General features: G+C 46.5%; 2 protein-coding genes across 2 annotated transcripts; both read right to left on the reverse strand.

Moving 5' to 3' along the window:
- Positions 1-10,844: 10,844 nt before the first annotated feature.
- LOC148113261 (olfactory receptor 52E4-like) lies at positions 10,845-12,832 on the reverse strand. The gene has a single exon (XM_087895646.1). The coding sequence runs from the start codon at positions 11,808-11,810 to the stop codon at positions 10,845-10,847; it is 966 nt and encodes a 321-aa protein (XP_087751772.1). The 5' UTR covers positions 11,811-12,832.
- Positions 12,833-18,956: 6,124 nt separating this feature from the next.
- LOC148113262 (olfactory receptor 52P1-like) lies at positions 18,957-20,107 on the reverse strand. The gene has a single exon (XM_087894572.1). The coding sequence runs from the start codon at positions 20,074-20,076 to the stop codon at positions 19,123-19,125; it is 954 nt and encodes a 317-aa protein (XP_087750698.1). The 5' UTR covers positions 20,077-20,107; the 3' UTR covers positions 18,957-19,122.
- Between the last annotated feature and the right edge of the window lie 4,751 nt (positions 20,108-24,858).

The raw sequence follows: 24,858 nt of genomic DNA on the forward strand, positions 1-24,858 counted from the left end.
CTCCCCAGGCTCTGGAGGTCCTCTGGAGGCCAGAAACGGGCCCGTTTCTGGGTTTACCGAACTTCTGGTAGGCCCGGTGTTTGCCCTCCCCGAGCCTCCGCACGTGCCCTGCACTTACCTGCATCCAAAACGGGCCGCGTGGGGACTCCTGGGAGGGTCGGGGTGGGGTGAGCCAAGAGTGGGATTTGGGGGTTCTCTGAACTGCACAGAATCTTAGCTAGAGGTTCTCCCGAACCCCTGTAAACCCCCAGCAGCCCACCCCTGATTGAGGGGCTGCCCCAAAGAAGGGGGTCAAGCTATTCTCCAAAGCACCAGAAGGCAGGTCAAGAAACAATGGATGGAAAGTAATCAAGGAGAGAAGCAACCTGGAATTGAGGAGAAAATTCCTGACAATTAGAACAAGGCTTGCCTTCAGAAGTTGTAGGTGCTTTATTACTGGAGGTTTTTAAGAAGAGATTGGACAGCCATTTGTCTGAAATTCTATAAGGTCTCCTGCTAGAGAGTGCATGACTGCATTCCCACTCACGCTAGTAATACTATTACTAAATTTGCAGATGATACAACAGTGGTGAGACTCATCCTGGGGAGGGACAGAGTCTTCCTATTGAGATGAGGTGGACCGGTGGCTTTCGTGGTGTGGAAAGAATAACTTGTTCCTTAACACCAATAAGACCGAGGAGCTTATAGTGCACTATAGAAGGAACAGATCAGACATCCAGCCCTTGCTTATCAATGGAGACCAAGTGGAGCAAGTGGCCACTTTTAAGTTTCTGGGTGTTATCCTAAAAGAGGAGCTGACCTGGGGCGCTCACATTGCAGCACTGGTCAAAAGGGCCCAGCAGAGATTATACTACCTGAGACTTCCCAGGAAACAACAACTGAATGGAAAACCGCTGGTGACCTTCTACCGCTGCACCATAGAGAGTATTTTAACTTCCTGCACCTGTGTCTGGTTTGCCAATTGCACAGGGGCAGATAGGACAGCGCTCCAGAGGTTCAACTTCATTGCCCAGAGGATCATTGGTTGCCCCCTCCCCTCTTTGGAAGAGCTTTATAGCTCCCACTGTCTTAAGAAAGTTCAAAACATTCTCAAAGATCCATCTCATCCCGGGCACCCTTTTTTTGAACTATTACCATCTGGCAGACGGTACAGGATAATAAAAACAAGGACAAATAGGCTGAAAAACAGCTTCTATGCCAGGGCAGTAACTATATTGAATTCTACTGTATAATGCAATATTAGTGCAATATCAGGTTTTCAGTTCAATTGTATAGAATGTGAAGGATGCCTTTTTGTTTTATTTTTATAGTTATAATGTACACGGAAGATGGTATTTAATTTCATTGTATGAGGTGCAAAACTAAACTAAACTAAACTAAACTAAACTAAACTAAACTAAACTAAACTAAACTAAACTAAACTAAACTAGAGCAAGGGGTTGGACTAGAAGGCCCCCATGTCATGATAAATGCCTAACTACTATATCTCCCTGATCACCCGGACCTTCAAGGGTTAACTAACCACATATCCCATAATCCCTGTAACCACTCCTTACCTCTTTGCCCCTCCTCCTGGGTACAAAAGGTCCTACCACATGGTCCACAGATGATTCCAGATGTATACCTGAAAGAGAAAGGTACAAGGTCAGTGACCTCCAGTACCATCAGATCTATAATAAAGCTACAGAAAAGAATTGGAGTCTGTCTTTGAGTTATTGGGCTAGATCCAGCTTTTAACAAAATGGTAGCAGAGGTCGGTTGCCCATAACTCCAGACAATGACTGAACCCAACACCTACCCTGAAGAAGCAGACAGAGCACAGACCAGAGCTCTTACCAAGAAGATGGCTGAGAAACTTGCAACCAAAGCCGCAGCCATGGAGGAGGCAGAAGCTCGAAGCGGGCAGAACTCCAGCCTGGACTCACAATCAGATGAAGAGGAGCCATCCAAGGAAATCACCGCCCCGGAAGAAGAAACAGCACAGAAAATGAACAAATTCAAACTCTCCATCCTGAAACTGATGGAGGCAAGCAGCGACAAAGAAAACCTCATCGCGGACCTTCAAAGCCTCTTCGAGCAACAAGAAGCAGCGATTGAAGCCCCAAAGACCACCGAGAGAGAAAAGCCAGCAAAAAAGGGCAAGCCACCCCAACCCGATGATCCTGAGCTGGCAGAATCCATTTTCGCGCCCCCTTCCCGGCGGCCATCTTGGGATGAGCACCAGCCAATGGGAAGCCAGGATTTGAATCCCTTGGCGCGAAAATGCCCGAACCCCGAAACAGACGAGGGGGACTCAGATAGCGACTACGAAGAGCCTAGCTCTGAAAGCGACCACAAAGAGATCACAATAACTAAGAAAAAAACACCTACCGATCTCGAATTGCAAAAGGCAATCGAGACCATCACCGCTGCCCTAGGCTCTGCTTTCGAGCCTCCTGTGGCACTCAATAAATCAAAGAAAAATTCTGGAAAGCACAAGAAGGCCAGGACAACCAACAAAGACCAGGCAACCGAGTCACAGCCAACTAAAAACACCGCGCACACCAACAACCGGCACAAAAGACCGCCCACCTGCAGGAAGAATCAACCGCAGGACTCGAACTCGCCACCCACTACACCAACAACCCGAGGCCCGAGGGAGAAGAGAAGAACCGGCTACTCACCAACGCCACGACATCCATCAGGCCAGTCCACGCGACCAGGGACCAGCGACCATGAGGGAGGATCCGCCGCCGCCGCCGCCATTACCGCCGAGCCGCTGGGTGCAGGGAATCCTCAACCTACGACCTCCGCTGCTGCCACGCCGCCGACCCGCGAAAGTCCTCGACTTGCGACCGCGTCGCCTCCTCACCTTCTGCCCTTCTTCGCCGGGGATCCGGCCATCCAGCAGTGGTGTCCACCTTCAGGAGGAATCTTCGGACCCACCGGGGGCGGGCCCAGCCTCCCACCGACAGGCCTAGGCCTAGGCCTGGGAGCTCCAGCAACAGGAACCTCACCCGATGGACTCCAGCGCGGAATGAGTTTCGCGCATGCCCAGTACCTGCCTGTAACAAGAGAAGCAAGTTACATAGATCCAAGCAAGTACAGAATGGCCACAGACATCCCAAAGCCTTATTGTGAGTTTAATCACACTTTGGACCATGGACAGCTCCCCCCAGTAAGTAACCTTACTAACATTTCTGGGGCAAATTATACCAATTTGCCAAAATTGCAGTTAGATGGGGGTAATATTATAGAATGGAGCCAACAATTAAGGGTTGCTCTCATGAGAGAGAATGCACTGTTCCTAGCTAACAGACCTCCCCAAAAGCCCTGGTCACTGGAAATTGACTGCATTCATCACAGGGCATTTTGTATCATGTTAACCTCCATTCCATCTGCTATGTATCCATCTATTGAGGACAATCTAACTGTTTATGATATTATGCAAAAACTATGTAACCTGTTTTATAGCCAGAGCAGAGCCACTACCACTAGACTATCTAGGGAGTTCCACTCCACCAAGCACAAGGCAGGGGTCCCCATGAGTGAGCACATCTTAAAGATGAATGCTGCAAGAGCAGAGCTCATGCAGAGGGGGGAAATCATCACTGAAGAGAGCATGATAAGCATAATCATAAACTCTCTTGATAGCAGCTGGGACAGCTTCATAACCCAACTAAATAGCCTCAGCTTGCAATACCTCACACTAAGCGCACTGACCAGTCAGCTCGTTGCAGAGGACACTCTGAGGAGGGAACGCCAACTATCCAAAAGGGATCCCAGACCCACGAAGAGGGTGGATTTCCAGGATAGGGCCAGGGATGCCTCAGAATGTTATTCTTGTGGGTCAAGGAACCACTTAAAGAGGGATTGCCCCAGGGATCATAGGGACAGGGGACAGCACGACAGTAGAGGGGGGAGGTCACCTGAACGCAGGTACCCAAAAGAAAAAGGGCGAGAGTGGTCACCCAACCCCAGGAAACACCACGAGCGCAGAGACCACTCCAGGGACAGTAACTCTGGCTCCATGTACGGGATCAGGCACGATGACCCAAATGACAAGCATAAGATAGAGAGAAACTCATGGCTTCTGGATTCAGGGGCCACAAGTCACACTACTTGTAACCCAGAGCTGCTAGACTCACTCACAGAAATAGACTCAGAAATAAAGGTGGCAAACCAAAGCAAGGTCAAAGTAGTGGGGAAAGGAAACGTACACATCACACAGATAGGGGATTTAAAAGGGGTACTATACGTACCAGAGATTCCCCACAACGTGCTAGCCATCACAAAGCTGACACGAGACACAAACATAGAAATAAAATTTAAAGATGGAAAGGCACACTTGATCAAGCAAGGGAAAGAGATAGGAAAGGTAACCATACATGAGGGACTTCCCTACTTCACACCCAATGCGAGGGAGGAAGAAGGCATTGATACCAGCATGAACCACAAGGTAGATAAGTATCCAGAAATAGAGGGGATGCAGCAAGAGGCAGGATGTAGCCATGAGAAGGCAAACAAGTCTGTATCTATCGGCAAGCCATTGCATGATAACTGCGCCCACCTCCTCCACAGGAGACTGGGACACATAAGCTTCCCCATTGTAAAGAAAATGACGGAATGTACCGAGGGTCTCAAAGTAAAGAACTGCGAAAACTACTTGGAGTGTTCGGTCTGTAAGAGTTCTAAGATCAAGGTTAAGGCCATCCCCAGGGGATCCAAACGAACCATGGAATACCCCTTTCAATTGGTGCATATGGACTTGGTAGGGCCAATGAAACCCTCTGTAGGACATAGGAAGCGATTCTTCCTCACGATTGTGGATGACTACACCAGATACGGGTATGTCTACTCCCTCAGACACAAAAACGAAGTGTTCCAAAGGTTTAAAGAATTCCACAGAAGAGTAGATATGCAACATAACATGAGAATAAGGCAGATAATGACAGATAGGGGCTCAGAATTCATGGCCAAAGAATTCACAAGGTGGCTGAGGGAACAGGGCATAGCGCATTACACCTCTTCACCTTTCTCCCCCTTTCAAAATGGAGTCTCAGAGAGAAAGAACGGGGTGTTGCAAACCATGATGAGATGCGCCCTGGAGGATGCTGGGATGGGGCAACATTTCTGGTCAGAGGCATTACACTACGCTAATTACACCCTGAATAGACTGTGGTCAAGCTCTATCAATAAGACACCATACGAGATGCTATACAACAGAAAGCCCAACATTGCACACTTACACATATTCGGCGCCCCAGCTGATGTCCACATTCCCAGACAATTAAGAAAGAAAGGGGAGAAATTATCAAAAAGATTGAGGTTCGTGGGTTACGAACCAGGCACAAAGGGCTACAGATTTGTCGACAACAATAACCGTTTTGTGGTTTCCAGATCAGCCAGTTTCCACGAAAACGCAAACTGGTCGAGGGTACACTCCAATGACATCCCAACCAATGGGGTCACGTTCGAGCATGACCAAGGGGAAAGGGAGGTCAGAGAGGTCACAGGGCACAAAGCCAACCATCGCAAGGCGAGCGTCAAAGATTGGAAAGAAGGGCATCCTTCACTGAAGATAGATGACCTGACAGACAAAGAGGCAGACAACATGCAGGAAACCGAGCCAACCCCCAGCAGGCCAATCAGAGAAACCAGAAACAAGCTACCAAAGAAGTTAGAGGACTACGTTATGGCCATCCACAACACCCATTTCACGCCCAGCTCATATGAGGACATCCTCGGGCTCCCCCAGGAAGAGAAAGAGAAATGGATGTCTGCCATGGAGAAGGAGATGGAGAGCCTAAGGAACCTCCAGGTATACTCACCTGCCCAAATCCCAGGGAACAAAAAACCAATAGGAACCAAATGGGTGTTCAGGGTTAAGACATTAGAGGACAACAAGGTCCTATACAAGGCAAGACTAGTCGTGCAGGGTTTCGCCCAAAGATACCCCGAAGACTATACAGATACCTACTCGCCAACCGTCAGGGCGGAGAGCGTCAAAAGCGCCCTGGTGGTGGCCACCATCCTGGGCTTGGAGGTCTTCCAATTCGACGTACAAACAGTGTACTTGCACGCCGAGTTGGACAAAGAGATATACGTTAAAGCGCCGCCTGGGTACAACGAAGGTGAGAACCAAACCTGGCTGCTGAACAAAAGCCTGTACGGGCTCAAGCAGTCAGGCAAAAGGTGGTATGACTGCCTAGCCAAGGCCCTCAGATCCATGGGCTTCGAGGCCACCTCAGCCGACAAATGCTTCTTTATGAGGAGAGAAAACAACACATTCGAAGGTGTGCTCATTTACGTGGATGACATCTTGTACATCAGCAAACACAAGGACAGATGTGACAAGTTCGCCACTGAACTGGGTAGCCACTTCTCCTTAAAGTCACTCGGAAAGATCGATAGATACCTAGGGGTCCAGGTGATAAAAACCAACAAGGGTTTCCGCCTCTCCCAGAGAGAAAAGATCATCGAGCTGCTGTCCAAATGCAACATGTCCGAAGCAAAACCCAGCGAGACCCCCATGCAACCTCAGTTCCTGAAGACCATGTACGAGGAATCTGAACCTTTCACAGACAACAAATTGTATAGATCAACGATAGGGTCACTGCTGTACATATCCAACTGGACCAGGCCCGACATCGCCTTAGCCGTCAATCTGCTGTCCAGGCATGTAAGCAAACCCACGGTAACACACTGGAACGCCATTAAAAGACTACTTAGATACTTAAAATTCAGCGCGGATGCCCTACTCTGCCTAGAACCAGAAACATCCGAGAAACCAAAGCTAACCTGCTATGCTGACGCTGACTGGGCTGGGGACATAGAGTGCAGAAAAAGCACCTCCGGCTACGTGCTACTACTCAACAATTGCCCCATCCATTGGTACACTGGAAAGCAAAAACTGGTGGCCACATCAACTACGGAAGCAGAATTTGTTTGCCTATCAAAGGCCGCAAACAATTTAGCATGGTTCGATGACCTGCTCTGCGACATCTGGGCTGAACCCTCATATCCAATAGTTATCCACGAAGACAACAAGGCAGCGATAGAGATCTCTAGGGCCGATGCCATAGGTCAGCGTTCTAGGCACATTGACATTAAATACAAACACGTCAGGCAGTTTTCAGAGATAGGTTTCATTAAGGCAGTACACTGTGACACAGAGGAGCAAACAGCAGATATTCTCACTAAATCCCTGCCACATAAACAGCATGCTTACCTCATGTCAAAAATGCGTGTTTGCTTGTAATTCGTGCCTGTACTTGTGTATTCTCTGTATGTATACAAACACTGCCCCAGGTACCCAGTTAGGCATTTAGAGGGGTTTTTGTCATGATAAATGCCTAACTACTATATCTCCCTGATCACCCGGACCTTCAAGGGTTAACTAACCACATATCCCATAATCCCTGTAACCACTCCTTACCTCTTTGCCCCTCCTCCTGGGTACAAAAGGTCCTACCACATGGTCCACAGATGATTCCAGATGTATACCTGAAAGAGAAAGGTACAAGGTCAGTGACCTCCAGTACCATCAGATCTATAATAAAGCTACAGAAAAGAATTGGAGTCTGTCTTCGAGTTATTGGGTTAGATCCAGCTTTTAACACCCCAAGGTCCCTTCCATCTCTATTCTTATTTCCTTTCAAGCCGAAGGGCCCATGGCCTTTGCTCAGGTCTTCATAGCTGCCCCCGTGACCTTGGGCTGGGTGCCCTGCCAAAATCTGGCCCTCATCTGGTCCCACCTGCTCAGGTTCTTATGAGCCTCCTGCTGTCTCCTGATTGGCTGCCAGTTCTGCAGGCCAATGCTCTGCCTGGTCAGCCCTGATGCAGAGGGGCTGAGGAGACCTTGCCAGGTCAAGGAAATGCTGATTTGCGAGAAAGGCCTGCTTTTGGCCACACTGGGTGGTGAGTGCAACTGGCTCTCCTGCCACATTCTTGCAGGATTACAAAGCATTCCTGGAACTGTTCAAATGAGGCATTTAGGAAGGCAGATTCCAGCAGCCGGTGGGGTGGGGGGTATGAGAAAGCCTCAGCAACTGCTGTTGGGTGGCCAGGCTCCGTGACTCTTGGGGAAATACCCAATTCTCTTAGGGGAATAAAGAGTAAAAAGCTGATTAGAATTCTGATTTTGGAAAGATACAAGTGGACTGCAGGGAGTCCTCAACTGACAACCTCAACTGAGCCTGCAGTTTGATGGATAAGTGAGTCTTCAAGTGGATGTGCCTGATTTTACAGTTTTGCAGCAGCCGTTGAGTGTATATGACTGTTGTAAAGCAAATCCACTTTGGCTGGATTGTATCATTGACAATACTGCAACACTGGATTTCACCCCTGGTTTAGTCTGTCTATTGTGTGTAAAGAAATAAAGAGCTAAATTTTCACTGGATTGTTTCATTGTTCCTGGGCTGGCCCTGACAATACTGCAACACTGGATGTATTGAAGGATATTTGGGAACAAGGGACCCAGAAGTTAGTTTTAAGAGTATCTGCCATTATATAGATACATAGTGCTTGGAAAAAATTATGGGAGAGGAGCACGTTTCATTGGATAGGATTTGAAAATGGAAATTAGAATAGAATAGAATAGAATAGAATAGAATAGAATAGAATAGAATAGAATAATAGAATAGAATAGAATAGAATAGAATAGAATAGAATAGAATAGAATAGAATAGAATAGAATAGAATTTTTTATTGGCCAAGTGTGATTGGACACACAAGGAATTTGTCTTGGTGCATATGCTCTCGGTGTACATAAAAGAAAAGACTCATCAAGAATCATAAGGTACAACACTTAATGATAGTCATAGGGTACAAATAAACAATCAAATCATACTAGGAAACAGTCAATATAAATCTTAGGGATACCAGTAACAAAGTTACAGTCATACAGTCATAAGTGGGAGGAGATGGATGATGGGAACGATGAGTGATTAATAGTAATAGTAATGCAGACTTAGTGAATAGCTTGACAGTGTTGAGGGAATTATCTGTTTAGCAGAGGGATGGAATTTGGGAAAAAACTATCCTTGTGTCTAGTTGTTCTGGTGTGCAGTGGTCCATAGTGTCATTTTCAGGGTAGGAGTTGAAATAGTTTATGTCCAGGATGTGAGGGGTCTGTAAATATTTTCACAGCCCTCTTTTTTGACTCGTGTAGTATACAGGTCCTCAATGGAAGGCAGGTTGGTAGCAATTGTTATTATTTTTATTTTTATTATTTATTTTTATTATTTTTATTATTTTTATTATTTTTATTATTTTTATTATTTTTATTATTTTTATTATTTTTATTATTTTTATTATTATTATTATTATTATTATTATTATTATTATTTCTACTACTACTACTACTACTAGTAGTAGTACTATAAATTATTGGAAGGAGAGGCTGTACTGGATGCACAAACAATGTCTCAACAAAATAAAAGAATGACCTGGATAAATTTCTCATCTTGGATTTACAAAAGACATTTGTTGAAGGTTTGAAGAATTTCTGAGTCCGGGCAAAGAAAAAATGAAAATAAACCAAAATCTAGGACATTATTTGAGGGAATTAAAAATCAAGATTATTAAATGTAAAGTGAAGGAATATAAAGTTGGTTTATTTATGTTGTTATTATGTTGTTATCACTTGTAATCTTTAATGGACTTCTGCAGATCAGGACTGAATGATCAGATTTTAAGGATTTGTTTATAGATAAGAGATGTGATATAGAAAGAAGAAATCATTTGTTGGATTTTAAGGGAAGGTGATAACTTCTCTTAAAGTTACTAAAATTGAATTCAGAAAAATGACATCTTCAGCCTCAGAGATGATAAAATAATTAGAAGTTACCATTACATGAAAAAAAAACCAGAAAACATATTAATTAATTTAATAATTAATAAGTATTTACTATCAATTAATCAATTTGACACGCAAAGTTTAGAAACTGAAGGGAATCAGCTATTGGAGGTCCCAATTTTGCCCCTTTGGACCCTAGGAAACTTTCTCTTAACATCTTCATCCTTCTCACTCTGCTCCCACTCAGAGTAAGGAGGGCTGTGAAAGAAAGCGAGGCACGAGGAAAGAAAACCAGTGTGTGGGGGTGGGGTGGGGGGGAGCCAAAGCTTGTTCACTAAGCCCCTCCCTCCCTCCCTCCCTTCTCCTCCTGGCACACCGGCCTCCCTGCTTCAGGTTTTGCCTTCGGCCCTTCGTGATAACAGGAACAACCTCAGCAGGGACAGCAACAGCAACACTTTCCTCCCAGCATTCACACAGGTTGTGAGTATCAGCTGGAAACCCTCCTTGCTCCGCGATTGAAGGCAGATCGGTACTGTGGGAGATTGGATGCTGCGGCTGGGAGGGGGACCCTCCAAAGACACACACATCCCCGAGTTCACTCAGAGAACAAAACCTGAATTGGGGGTCTTGCGTAGCCCAGCAGCTTAGCTCCAGCTCAGTAGATGTGTGTTAGAAAGGAAAAAAGCCCAGAACCGAGTAGATGTGATTCTACTGAGCTGGAGCTACAAAAAAACCTTGGCTACGTAGGGAAAACCTGGCTAGAAGAAAAACACATATGTATGTATATATACACATACATATGTATCTATAGGTACTATATAAATAAATACACACACACACACACTATGTACGTACGTACATATTACATTATATACATAATTTATAAAATGTATTGGCTGCCCATCTTACCATAGGGTAACTCTGGGCAGCTTATGGTTTTATATATACAGTTAAAAACATAAAGAGATATTAAAGCCATATATATATTATATATATATGTGTGTGTGTGGTTTTGCCCTCTCTTTATATTTTTATATATCTGTGTTTTTCATGTGCACCCCAACCATCAGGAAGTGTGAGTCCAGAGCCCCCTTCCGGAGCTGAACAAGCGCAGGATTCTTTTCCGGATCTCCCTGGTCCTCACGCCATAGATGACCGGGTTGAGCATCGGGGGCAGAATGACGTAGAGGTTGGCGATGAGGATGTGGCCGAAGAGGGGGATGTTGTGTCCAAAGCGGTGGGTGAGGAAGGAGAAGAAGGCTGGTGTGTAGAAGACAAAAATCACGGCGACATGGGAGCTGCAGGTGCCCAAGGATTTGAGCCGGGCCTCCCTGGAAGGCAGGTGGAAAACGGCCCTCAGGATCAGCACGTAGGACCCAAAGATCAGGACTAAGTCCAGCATAAGGAAGGCGATGGTGAACAAGCCGTAGATGCTGTTCACCCGGATGTCTGTGCAGGCCAGCTTGGCGATGCCCATGTGCTCGCAGTACGTGTGGGCGATGGTGAGGTGGGGCTTGCAGAAGGGCAGGCGCAGAGTCATCAGCGTGATGGGAATCACAAGAAGGGTTGGTCGCAACACCACCCCGGCACACATCCAGGCCACCCGCTCCTTGGTCAGGATGACGGTGTACCTCAGAGGGTCACAGATGGCCACAAATCGGTCGAAGGCCATGGCCAGGAGCACCACGGATTCCATCCCCGTGAAGGTGTGGATGAAGAACATCTGGGCCAGGCAGGCGTCAAACGTGATCTCCCCCAGGCCAAACCAGAAGATGGCCAGCATCTTGGGCAGGGTGGAGGTGGAGAGGCCCAGGTCGACGAAGGAGAGCAGGCAGAGGAAGTAGAACATGGGCTGGTGGAGGATGGCCTCGGTCTTCACAACAGAGAGGATGGTGAAGTTCCCCAGAAGAGCGATTGCATACCCAACACACAGAGGGATGGAGAGCCAGGGGTGCAGAGCTTCCAGTCCTGGCACGCCAAGCAAGGTGCAGGAGGGAGAATAGAAGTGGGAGGCATTAGAGGCGGGCATCATCCCAGGGAAAAGCACCTTGTGTTTGCCGATAAGGAAGAGAGGCCAGCATGTTCCAGCCCTGGACTTTAGGCCCCGATGGGGACGAGCGGCAGCTGTGGAAAGCAGCAGCTACCAGCCCGGTGTGAAAAGGGCCCTGGAAGCCACAGGAAATAACAATTAGGGAAAGGCAGAAGACAGAGAATGTGCACCTCAGGAGGCCCAGGAGGGAAGCTCGTGCCTCTCCTCAAAAAGTGGAGACCCACATTTTGGGAGGGTGGTTAATTGTCCTGACTGTTAGAAAAGTTCTCCTTAGTTCTAAGCTGCTTCTCTCCTTGATTGGTTTCCATCCATTGTTTCTTGTCCTGCCTTCAGGTGCTTTGGAGAATAGGTTGACCCCCTCTTCTTTGTGGCTGCCCCTTAGATATTGGAAGACAAGAGCCTTGATAGTACAGTGGTTTAGTGCACCCTGTTATTAACACAGCTGCCTGCAATTTCTGCTGGTTCGAATCTCTCCAAGGCTCAAGGTTGACTCAGCCTTCCATCCTTTCTAAGGTAGGTGAAATGAGGACCCAGTTTGTGGGGGCAATAAGCTGACTTTGTATAAAATATACAAAAGAATGAAGGCTATTGCTTAATGCATTGTAAGCCGCCCTGAGTCTCCGGAGAAGGGTGGCATATAAATCAAATTAAAAAAAAAAAAGACTGCTGTCATATCACCCCTAATCCTTCTTTTCACTAGACCAGACATACCCAATTCCTTCAATTCCAAATTCTGTGCCAGGGCATCTCCTGGATTCCCCCTCCTTCTACTCTGACCCAGAGGCTTTCAACAGGAGGGCTTCCAAATTTAAGACCTTGACCTTCTTGGGGGCCCAGGACTTCTTCACCAACAAGCCACTTTTTTGTTAGGTTGGCTTCTTTCAACTGTCCTTTCAGTTATGTGTTCTCAACTCACCAGGATTATTTGACACCTGAATGGACATATTTATGTTCCCAAATCAGGATTTCTAGTGCTTTCTGTTTGCTAACCATACTCAGTGTGTTCTGGAGATCAGGCATCTCATCATTTACTGATGTCCATACTATCATGGCTTACAGAGTAACAAAAGGGACCTTGGAAGGGACCTTGGAGGTCTTCTAGTCCAGCCCCCTGCTCAAGCAGGAGACCCTATGCCATTTTAGACAAATGGGGGTCCAGTCTCTTCTTAAAAACCTCCAGTGTTGGAGCAGCCACAACCTCTGAAGGCAACTTCCGTTCCACTGGTTAATTGTTACCCTGCCAGGAAATTTCGTCTTAGTTCCAGGTTGCTTCTCTCCTTGATTAATTTCCATCTGTTGCTTCTTGTCCTGCCTTCAGGGGCTTTGGAGAATAATTTGACCCCGTCTTCTTTGTGGCAGCCCCTCAAATACCGGAAGAGGGCTATTATGTTCCCCTTAGTCATTCTTTTCATTCATCTAGCCATGCCCAGTCCCTGCTCCTCTGTGGTTTCTTCCCCTAACCCCCATAACTTTAACCGTAGACCGTCTACTGTCGACCTCAACCCATTCCTAAGAGGTCTCTAAGGGGCATGCATAAGCGCACCAGTGTGCCTATCATCCCTGTCCTAATGTTCCCTTTTATATGTATCCATTTCATGTATTCATAATTATGTTTATACTTATACCTGTTACCTATTACAGGCTTGACAAAACAAACAAAGAAACAAAATATGTTTCAGCCTCCAGCCCCCTAACCATCTTTGTAATGTTGAGAATTTCTGAGCACCATTTCCTGCCCACACCATTCTCATGTGTAGCCACATCCCCGATACACAAGGAATCTGGGTCCATCTTCCTCCCCCTTCCAGTTTAGTTTACAACTTCCCTGTTTATTTTTGGACCAGGTGCCAGGTGGACGTAAAGCAGAACAATCTAAGGACAGCATTTCCATCACTCAGCAACTGCCTCAGCCTGGCCCTTAAGATACAGATGTGCCTTCAGGAATGGCACCATTAACCATGGCACCAAAGTTCGGTTGTTCGGTTTTTATCTTTTATATATCTTTTGTTTGCTCTGGGAGCTCAAGATCAAACCAAGTGATCAGCAGCAACTTTAACTGAATTTTAAAATTAAAATTAAGATCCCTATTTATTGTTTTGATGCTTAATATTGCATTTTAATTGAATGTTAGCCAACTAGAGTCACCTCCGGTGAGAGGGCAGCCTATAAGTTTAAAAATAAACAAATAAACTTGTCCTCCTATCCTGCAGCAGCTGACCCTGCCCTTGCCAGGACCCCTCCCGGCCTCTCCAGCCCTCGCCCTCCCACTCACCTGGAAAGAGTCCCTGCCAGGTGGGCTCAGCCATGGGAAGGGGAAGCTGGCCTGCCAGAGGGGAGCGTCTGCCCGCAGCTGCATCCAGGGAGACCAGGAAGGCTGCTCCCTCCTGTCTGCACCACCTGGCTGCACAAGGAGCAGCTTTTATGGCCTGGCACCCGCTGGAGTTCCCCTCGGGGATCTCAGGGCTGCTGAGTTGCACAGAGGATTGCACAAGGCCACTTGGCACTCAAGTCCCCCCCGGAGGCCTTGGGCCTTCCCTCCAGGACAGGAGAATCATGGCCACCATACAGAGGCCAAAGGGAAAACTTAGGATGGGTGTGAATTAATGTCTGGACACTGTCAGGCGAGAAAAGACATCCGGTTGCCATGACTCGGCCTCCATACAGGCATTCACATATGCAAGAGGGGGAAAAAAAATCCATCATCCTATTGAGTTGCAGGAACTGAAAATGCCTGGCCTAGTGAAGGAGGCGTAAGGCCGGCTCGATAGCAGGCTCCTAATATTTGAGGAGCTGTGGCAGACAGGATGGCATCAAGCGATTCCCCAAAGCACCCGAGGGCAGGGCAAGGAGTAGCACAAGGGAGATCCAGCCTGGAACTAAGGAGGAATTTCTTGATGATGAGAACAATTCATCAGTGGAATGGCTGCTCTCCAGAAAGTGTGGCTGCTCCACCAGTGGAAAGTTTCAAGACAGGTTTGGACAGCCGTTTGCCCAGAATAGTAGAAGGCCTTCTCCTCGGGCAGGGGTTGGACTAGAAGCTCTCCAAGGTCTTGTCCACTTTGCTTATTCTGTTACTGTTACTGTTACTGTAACTACCTTTCAGGGCAAGGTATGTGGTGCAGAAAGGAAAGAACAAAGACTAAGCCAAGAATGAAAGGCAGCAGAGAAGGAGGAAATATAATTAAAGCAAAAACTCATTCCTTCCAGCTTTTGATTTAATTTGATTTGATTTATTTGATTTATATGCCGCCCTTCTCCAGAGACTCAGGGGGGCTTACAAGGCGTTAAGCAATAGCCTTCATTCTTTTGTATATTTTATACAAAGTCAGCTTATTGCCCCCACAAACTGGGTCCTCATTTCACCTACCTTAGAAAGGATGGAAGGCTGAGTCAACCTTGAGCCTTGGAGAGATTCGAACCAGCAGAAATTGCAGGCAGCTGGTCTTAATAACAGGGTGCACTAAACCACTGTACTATCAAGGCTCTTTTGTAGTGCAGCATTGCTTTCCCACCTGTTTCTTTAAACTCCAGCCAATCAGGAGTTTCTTGGGCTTCTCTTCCTCTGCCTACACCCACACAGGCCTATATATACAAAGGGATATAGAGGGGGTTGATCGACACTGAAGAAGTTCATTGAGGAGGCTGGGTCATAGGGAGACAACAGGAGAGAGAGAGAGAGAGAGAGAGAGATCCTGCCCTCTCCCTATGACTGAATAAGAGAATATAAAAACAAATAGTCAAAAAAGAAAAGAAGTGATTTCCAATCTTCTTTACAGCAGTTGCAAACAATCGTATCCTCATTCTTTCCTCATTAAATTGACATCGTAATTCTTTCCACATTCAGTTAGAATCCTGCATCCAGTTTTGGTCACCATATTATAAAAAGAAGTTGAGACTCTAGAAAGAGTGCAGAGAAGAGCAACAAAGAGGATGAGGGGACTGGAGAATAAAACATATAAAGAACAGTTGCTGGAATTGGGTATGTTTAGTTTAATGAAAAGAAGGACCGGGGTGACATGACAGCTGTCTTTCAATATTTGAGGGGCCGTCACAGAGAAGAGGGGGGTCAACCTTTTTTAACTGTTTTTAAATGTTTTAAACGTTTTTAATTGGTAAATGAGTTTTAATTGGGCCAAATTTATATATCTTTTAATTGTTTTTAATATTTGTTCTGCATGTTTTTTTAATCTGGCTGTACACCGCCCTGAGTCCTTAGGGAGAAGGGCGGTATAGAAATCCAATATAAAATAAAATAAAATAAAAATAAAATAAACCTAGTCTCCAAAGCACCTGAAGGCAGAATAAGGCGCAATGAATGGAAACTAATCCAGGAGAGAAGCAACCTGGAATTAAGGGGAAATTTCCTGACATTGAGAACAATTAATCAGTGGAACGACTTGACTCCAGAAGTTGTGAGGGCTCCAACACTGGAAGTTTTAAAGAAGAGATTGGACACCCATTGGTCTGAAATGGTGCAGGGGGGTGAACTTGAAGACCTCCAAGGTCCCTTCCAACTCTGTTATTCGATTCTATCCTATCAAAAAGCTCTTCCATGGCATTTATATGGAGCTATTCTTGCTTCTTTCCACAACTATTCATAAAAGAGAATATTTGACGCGAGGGGTCCTTGGTGCTCTCTGAGCTTACTTGTTTCATGACCCAAACTAGGGAACCTCACCAGAGCTAGTGACCCCTCACAACTATTCATTCTTTGCACTGCTATATTTGCTGTTATTTGCATATCTAATAATACTTTCTCTATTCATTTTTCCACCTTTGGAACACATGGCAGGTGGCGAATGCTTCTCTGTGGGAGGAGCTGGTTCCATCTGCTTTGAAAGAGGTGGTTGTCCATCCCCTCCTTCAGAGACTGTTGTGCAATTGGCTTAAAAGGAGAGGCAGGGCAAGAATGGCTGGTGGTAAATGATTTTGGATTGAAGACAAATGCAAGTGACAAGGTTAAAAAAAAAGGTTTAGTCATACAGAGGTGAAAGGGTGAAAGGATCAAAATACAAATGGAAGGATGAGGGAAGGGGTCAAGAGGAAGGGGTAAACCAGGAAACCTTAGTTGCCTGGAATTAATGAGATGAAAGACAGAAGGAGAGAGAGAGAAGTGAGAAATTGAAAGAAGAAAAGACACAAAGGGCTGGAAGGTAAAAATAAAACTGGTCGTGGGACAAATATTTATTTATTTATTTTATTTATTTCTTTTATTTTATTTCTTTTTTTATATATACAATTTTATTGATTTTTTTTACACAAATAAAATATAATAACAATTCTGTTTAACATCGGATTCGCAGTGTTTATACATATATACATGAATAAGTGTCTGGTGTCATTTGTACTATACATTTCTAATTAATTTCTGCACCTTTTGTTTCTTCCTTAATTCTATCATTTATCCATTCGTACCATCTTCCCCACACAGTATCATAGTCAGAATTTTCATCGTCATTTATCTCGTGAGTTAATTTACTTATCTCTGCACACTCTAATATTTTGTTAATTATAAGGTCATCTGGTGGTAGGTCTTTCTTTTTCCGGTATTGAGCGTATGCTAGTCTGGCAGCTGTAGTTATGTGTATTAGGAGGTGGACCTTTTCCTTTCCGTACCCTTTCTTTACCATTCCCAGGAGAAATATTTCTGGATTCAGATCAATGTCTTCTTTAAGTATGTCTTTCAACCATCTCCGAATTTTGCTCCAGTACCTTTTTGCTTCGGGGCATGTCCACCACGTATGAAAGAAGGTGCCATGACCATGGCCACATTTCCAACAATTTGGCTGCGCATTGGGGAACATCTTTGCTAGTCTTGCAAGTATTTTATTTTATTTCTATACCGCCCTTCTCCTGCGTGACTCCGGGCGGTGTACAGCCAAGATAAAACATTGCATATAAAATTTAAAAACAATTTAAAAAACAATTAAATAATTTCGGCCCAAGATATTAAAAACAACCCAATTAAATCCAAATTCAATTAAAAAACTGAGGGGATGGAATCAAATAAAAGCAGAAGGGGAGGGAGAATTACAGTGAAGGGTCTTTGTGTAAATTCCATTCTGCTTTTAATTTCTTTGGCTTAGTAGTTCTTTTTTTTTTTTTATGCTCAGGTAACAATGAATAGTGTGAGGGGGGTTCGATGATGGAGGGGCATCTTTTACTGACCAATCCAAGACAGGCCCCTCTGCTCAGTGGGCAAAGAGTGTCTCCCCAGTGATGGGACCCCCAACCCCTGGCCTGTGACCCACCAGGAACTGGCCACACAAGCAAGATAAGCTCCATCTGTGCATGCACAGGATCCAGGCAGTGCCCAAAACCATGTGGCTCCCTGATCCATGGAACAACCACCATTGGTCCCTGGCACCCAAAAGGTTGGGGGCTGCCGGTCTAGATCACCCTGAGCTGCTCTCCCCAACTGATAGGCTGCCCGTGGAAGGGCCACAAACGCAGCAGGTGACAACAAAGGGTGCCAGCTGTGGAGAGCTGCAGCCATTCTTCCCCTTTTATGGCTTTCTCCAGGAGGGGGAAGAAAAGAGGGAGATGAGCTCCATGTTATATGGACCCCTGGCCTTCAGGACTGACAGGCACCTTCACCTGGAGATGGGTTGCAAGGGAAGAGTTGTGAGCTGCTTGTTAGTTGTGGCCTCACTGGTTGGTTAGAATATCTGGTGGACCTGAAGACGAGAACCTGCAAAACTCTTGTTAGGGGTCCCAGATTGTCTGGCAGGACCACTTGCGAGCCCCTGGCCAAAGGAGATATTTATGGTTGATCACCTATATTATAAGAACGTCAAGAAATTATGCAGCAGGAGGCCAGGTTATCGACATGAACCGTCTAATGCTATACAAGTACATTTATTTAACATTTGCATGTACAGCAGACAAGATGGTCAGGCAAACAGGAGCATCATGAGGAAAATCACTGACAGCACACAGAGCACACACAGAAAGGGAAACGACACCTACAGCAACCAGTCATAGCACAGATTGCCTCACGCAGGAGGTGGCGCTCTCCAGCCAATCAACTACGGACACCTGTTCTGGCCCATTGCACATTTCCCTGTTCCAGCTACTAAATTTAAATATCCTAACAGAATATTGCCAGACTGTGTGGCTTCCCTTGGGAGACACCAGAAAGACCCAACAGAGGCTAGGCAGATATTTCTTCCTCCAAACCGACCCTAAACTGCAAAGTCTCCTTCCTCTCCTTCGGTTGGACATTGCAACGTGTGCAGATCTTCTCTGGTAAGAGACACATCGCTGCAACAGTGCTTGGGAAGGTCATGAGACATCATGAAGAAAAGAGTCCCAGCACCCTGTCCCGGATCTTCTTGGTCCGTAGGCCATAGATGATGGGGTTCAGTGCAGGTGGAACTATGAGGTAGACGTTGGCAATGAGGATGTGGACAGAATGGGGGACGTTGTGGCCAAAGCGGAGGGTGAGGAAGGAGAAGAAGGCCGTAGTGTAGAAGATGAGTATGACACAGATGTGGGAGCTACAGGTGCCCAGGGCCTTGAAACCAGCTTCTTTGGAGGGCAAGTGGCAGATTGTGTGCAGGATCAGACCATAGGAGAGGCTGATGAAGCAGACATCGAAGCCCCCAATCAGGAAAGCCACGGTGAGGCTGTAGCCCCCACTGGCCGCTGTATCTGCACAAGCCAGCTTCAGCAGAGCCATGAACTCGCAGTAGCTGTGGACAATGACCTTGGACTTGCAGAAGGGCAGCCGCCCCACCAAGAATGGGTGTGGGAGGAACAGCACCAGCCCCCTAACCACCACGGCCAGCCCCACCTTGGCCAGGAGGGCGTTGGTGAGGACAGCCGTGTGGTGCAGGGGGTTACAAATGGCCATGTAGCGGTCATAGGCCATGGCCAGGAAGAAGCCAGACTCCATGGAAGTGAAGGAGTGGATGAAGAACATCTGGGCCAGACAGGCGTGGAAGCTGATGTCCTTCTTGCCAAACCAGAAGATGGCGAGCAGCTTGGGCAGGGTGGAGGAGGAGAGCACCAGGTCTGTGAGGGAGAGCATGCCCAGGAAGAGGTACATGGGCTTGTGTAGGCTGGGCTCCATCTTGATCACCAGCAGGAGGCCAATGTTGCCCAGCAGAGCCACCAGGTACATGGAGCAGAAAGGGATGGAGAGCCAGCTGTGCAGGGACTCCAGCCCTGGGATGCCCAGGAGGGTGAAGGTATCATGGAGCGTGGCCGTGGCATTCATGGGGGCACCAGAAATCATGTGCTGCATGGCACACCTTCATCTGCAGAGCCTCGTCAGTCAAAGTGACCCTTGGGCAGAAGGAAAGGAGATGACATTGGGGGAGGGGAACACAGAGGATGGCCATGACTGTGGACATAGCAACCTCTCTGTGACATAGCAGAGGTTGAAAGATAGATAATGATAGACATAGACATAGTTAGATGAATAGCTAATAGAGAGAAAGATAAATATAGATAGATCAATAGATAGACATGATAGATATAGAAAAAAGGAAGGAAGGAAGGAAGGAAAGAAAGAGAAAGAAAGAAAGAAAAAGGAAGAAAAAGAAAGAAAAAGATATGGATAGGTAGAGAGACACACAGAGATATTAGTGGAGTCTGGTGGGTTGGCTCTAATATCTGTTGGGTGAGAATTTCTGCACCTATAAGGCTGCCTTGAGAATTCTTTATCTACAAAACCCCAGAAGAAGGCTATGGCAAACAATATCCATCATATTTTGCAAAAAACAGTACTTGGAAGTGCCCATCTAATCGCCAGGAACCAAAGACAATAGAGTTTGAGCTGCATTTGTCATTTTGTTCCTGTGGGTGGTACGGAAAATGCCCACTCAAGTAAGGAACTCACAGTGATCAGGGCTCCTCACCAAAGGAACACTGAAGAGCCCCAAAGCCTACAAGGTTATGGGCTATAGATCCCCTGAAATGGTACATAAGCTTTTGAAAGGCAAACGATAGCATGACCTTCACGACAGGAAGCCTAGCTCTCATAACAACAGGGGTGACCTCACTGTGGACTGACCTGGTGCCTCTAAATTCTGTGCTTCTAAGGAGGGTCCCAGCTTGCAGACGGCGGGCTGGGAAGGAGAAGGAAGCTCACATGAAATACTGGGGCCCAGTTGTGTGCCCAAGGATGTCCCTGCCTCATCCTGGTGGGTTTTGGAATGGCAGAAAAACGTTGATATTTGGGCAGAACAGTTTTTCCTTCCACAGATATGAGGATCTGTCAAGGAGATGCTTCCTGAGCTCCACTTTACATGGAGCCATGGACGGCAGGGGACCTTCTGAGCAGCAGGTCCCTCGCATTAGGGAATAGCCCCAGACAGAGCCAGGCTGGTCCAACACGGCTTCGGACTCAGCATCTACTAGAGCCTGAGAACTGTGGGGAGAGGTCTTTATTTTGTTCTGTCAATCTCTTTTTATTGTATTTCCTTCCCCTTGTTGATTTTGAGTCGGTGGCCTGGAAAACTAGGGATAAATGAATGGCCGAGAAATACCACACCAAAAAACAACGGAGCCCTTTCATTGAAGAAGGACTTGTAGGTGAGGACCCCAGACCCATGCCCTACTCATAGCCACTGCTGCTCCCCCCTTCTGTTTCTCTCCCACTTAGCAAGATCTGAACCGTTCCGCCAGGAGACTGACCTTGGGTGGGGAGATCAATCCACCGCCCCCCTCAGACATGCTGCTGGCTGATGCTTTTCCTGCAAAGAGGATCCAGGAGTCAACAGCCAGGCAATTTATGAGTGGTCCTTCCTCGTCACTTGGGTGGCCTTGGGGAGCTTCTGCCTCTCTTGTGGATCCCAACGTCCTTTGCACAAGCAGCCCTTCTCCCTTGCCTGAGGGATTTCCCGTCATGGAAACAGTCTTCACAAGTCTAACCAACAAATCCAGTGCTGTGGCTGCAGAGGTGGATTCCTGCTGACAAGAAGGACGCCAAGGAACTGGGAAGAGTGCCCAAGATGGTGGAGAACTTGGAAGCTCCACCCTATGAAGTGAGGGGATGGCAGAAGTTTGATCTGCCTTCTCAAGCCAGGAGTCTAAAAATACGACCAGGAGCAAAAATGTATAAAATATATTTATACATTTATGTATTTTATGTATGCATATTTATGTATTTTATGTTTTATTGGGTTTGTTTTTATTTGTTGTGAGCCGCCCTGAGTCCTACGGAGATAGGGCGGCATACAAATTATATTAAATAAATAAATAAATAAATAAATAAATAAATAAAAAGATCCAAAAATCATACATGCCCATCATCAGAGAGTTGCTTCCATAGAAGGTCAAGGAGGTTGTTCTTTTATAGCCCCAGGGGTGGCATGGCTTCGTTAAGGACATTGCTGCTCTCTCATTGACATTTCTCATAACATTGAGAGCAGGGGTGGGCTTCAAAAATTTTAGCAAGGGGTTCTCTGTCCGGTTGCTGGGTGGGTGCGGCCATGGTGGGTGTGGCCTAGTCGGCTCCTGCACCATGGCAACAGGGTGGTGGTGGTGTTTTCGCTCCCCTGGCTTCAGAGGCTTTCCTTGAGCCTCTGGGAGGGCGAAAATGGCCTCCCCAGGCTCTGGAGGTCCTCTGGAGGCCAGAAACGGGCCCGTTTCTGGGTTTACCGAACTTCTGGTAGGCCCGGTGTTTGCCCTCCCCAAGCCTCCGCACGTGCCCTGCACTTACCTGCATCCAAAACGGGCCGCGTGGGGACTCCTGGGAGGGTCGGGGTGGGGTGAGCCAAGAGTGGGATTTGGGGGTTCTCTGAACTGCACAGAATCTTAGCTAGAGGTTCTCCCGAACCCCTGTAAACCCCCAGCAGCCCACCCCTGATTGAGGGGCTGCCCCAAAGAAGGGGGTCAAGCTATTCTCCAAAGCACCAGAAGGCAGGTCAAGAAACAATGGATGGAAAGTAATCAAGGAGAGAAGCAACCTGGAATTGAGGAGAAAATTCCTGACAATTAGAACAAGGCTTGCCTTCAGAAGTTGTAGGTGCTTTATTACTGGAGGTTTTTAAGAAGAGATTGGACAGCCATTTGTCTGAAATTCTATAAGGTCTCCTGCTAGAGAGTGCATGACTGCATTCCCACTCACGCTAGTAATACTATTACTAAATTTGCAGATGATACAACAGTGGTGAGACTCATCCTGGGGAGGGACAGAGTCTTCCTATTGAGATGAGGTGGACCGGTGGCTTTCGTGGTGTGGAAAGAATAACTTGTTCCTTAACACCAATAAGACCGAGGAGCTTATAGTGCACTATAGAAGGAACAGATCAGACATCCAGCCCTTGCTTATCAATGGAGACCAAGTGGAGCAAGTGGCCACTTTTAAGTTTCTGGGTGTTATCCTAAAAGAGGAGCTGACCTGGGGCGCTCACATTGCAGCACTGGTCAAAAGGGCCCAGCAGAGATTATACTACCTGAGACTTCCCAGGAAACAACAACTGAATGGAAAACCGCTGGTGACCTTCTACCGCTGCACCATAGAGAGTATTTTAACTTCCTGCACCTGTGTCTGGTTTGCCAATTGCACAGGGGCAGATAGGACAGCGCTCCAGAGGTTCAACTTCATTGCCCAGAGGATCATTGGTTGCCCCCTCCCCTCTTTGGAAGAGCTTTATAGCTCCCGCTGTCTTAAGAAAGTTCAAAACATTCTCAAAGATCCATCTCATCCCGGGCACCCTTTTTTTGAACTATTACCATCTGGCAGACGGTACAGGATAATAAAAACAAGGACAAATAGGCTGAAAAACAGCTTCTATGCCAGGGCAGTAACTATATTGAATTCTACTGTATAATGCAATATTAGTGCAATATCAGGTTTTCAGTTCAATTGTATAGAATGTGAAGGATGCCTTTTTGTTTTATTTTTATAGTTATAATGTACACGGAAGATGGTATTTAATTTCATTGTATGAGGTGCAAAACTAAACTAAACTAAACTAAACTAAACTAAACTAAACTAAACTAAACTAAACTAAACTAAACTAAACTAAACTAAACTAAACTAAACTAAACTAGAGCAAGGGGTTGGACTAGAAGGCCCCCATGTCATGATAAATGCCTAACTACTATATCTCCCTGATCACCCGGACCTTCAAGGGTTAACTAACCACATATCCCATAATCCCTGTAACCACTCCTTACCTCTTTGCCCCTCCTCCTGGGTACAAAAGGTCCTACCACATGGTCCACAGATGATTCCAGATGTATACCTGAAAGAGAAAGGTACAAGGTCAGTGACCTCCAGTACCATCAGATCTATAATAAAGCTACAGAAAAGAATTGGAGTCTGTCTTTGAGTTATTGGGCTAGATCCAGCTTTTAACAAAATGGTAGCAGAGGTCGGTTGCCCATAACTCCAGACAATGACTGAACCCAACACCTACCCTGAAGAAGCAGACAGAGCACAGACCAGAGCTCTTACCAAGAAGATGGCTGAGAAACTTGCAACCAAAGCCGCAGCCATGGAGGAGGCAGAAGCTCGAAGCGGGCAGAACTCCAGCCTGGACTCACAATCAGATGAAGAGGAGCCATCCAAGGAAATCACCGCCCCGGAAGAAGAAACAGCACAGAAAATGAACAAATTCAAACTCTCCATCCTGAAACTGATGGAGGCAAGCAGCGACAAAGAAAACCTCATCGCGGACCTTCAAAGCCTCTTCGAGCAACAAGAAGCAGCGATTGAAGCCCCAAAGACCACCGAGAGAGAAAAGCCAGCAAAAAAGGGCAAGCCACCCCAACCCGATGATCCTGAGCTGGCAGAATCCATTTTCGCGCCCCCTTCCCGGCGGCCATCTTGGGATGAGCACCAGCCAATGGGAAGCCAGGATTTGAATCCCTTGGCGCGAAAATGCCCGAACCCCGAAACAGACGAGGGGGACTCAGATAGCGACTACGAAGAGCCTAGCTCTGAAAGCGACCACGAAGAGATCACAATAACTAAGAAAAAAACACCTACCGATCTCGAATTGCAAAAGGCAATCGAGACCATCACCGCTGCCCTAGGCTCTGCTTTCGAGCCTCCTGCGGCACTCAATAAATC

The sequence above is a fragment of the Pantherophis guttatus genome, chromosome 5 (genome assembly GCF_059756535.1).
Source record: "Pantherophis guttatus breed Tessera chromosome 5, ASM5975653v1, whole genome shotgun sequence".
Classification (NCBI taxonomy): Eukaryota; Metazoa; Chordata; class Lepidosauria; order Squamata; family Colubridae; genus Pantherophis; species Pantherophis guttatus.

Coding starts and splice junctions, on each gene's coding strand:
- LOC148113261 (XM_087895646.1), bottom strand. CDS start 11,810: ATGATGCCCGCCTCTAATGCCTCCCACTTCTATTCTCCCTCCTGCACC.
- LOC148113262 (XM_087894572.1), bottom strand. CDS start 20,076: ATGCAGCACATGATTTCTGGTGCCCCCATGAATGCCACGGCCACGCTC.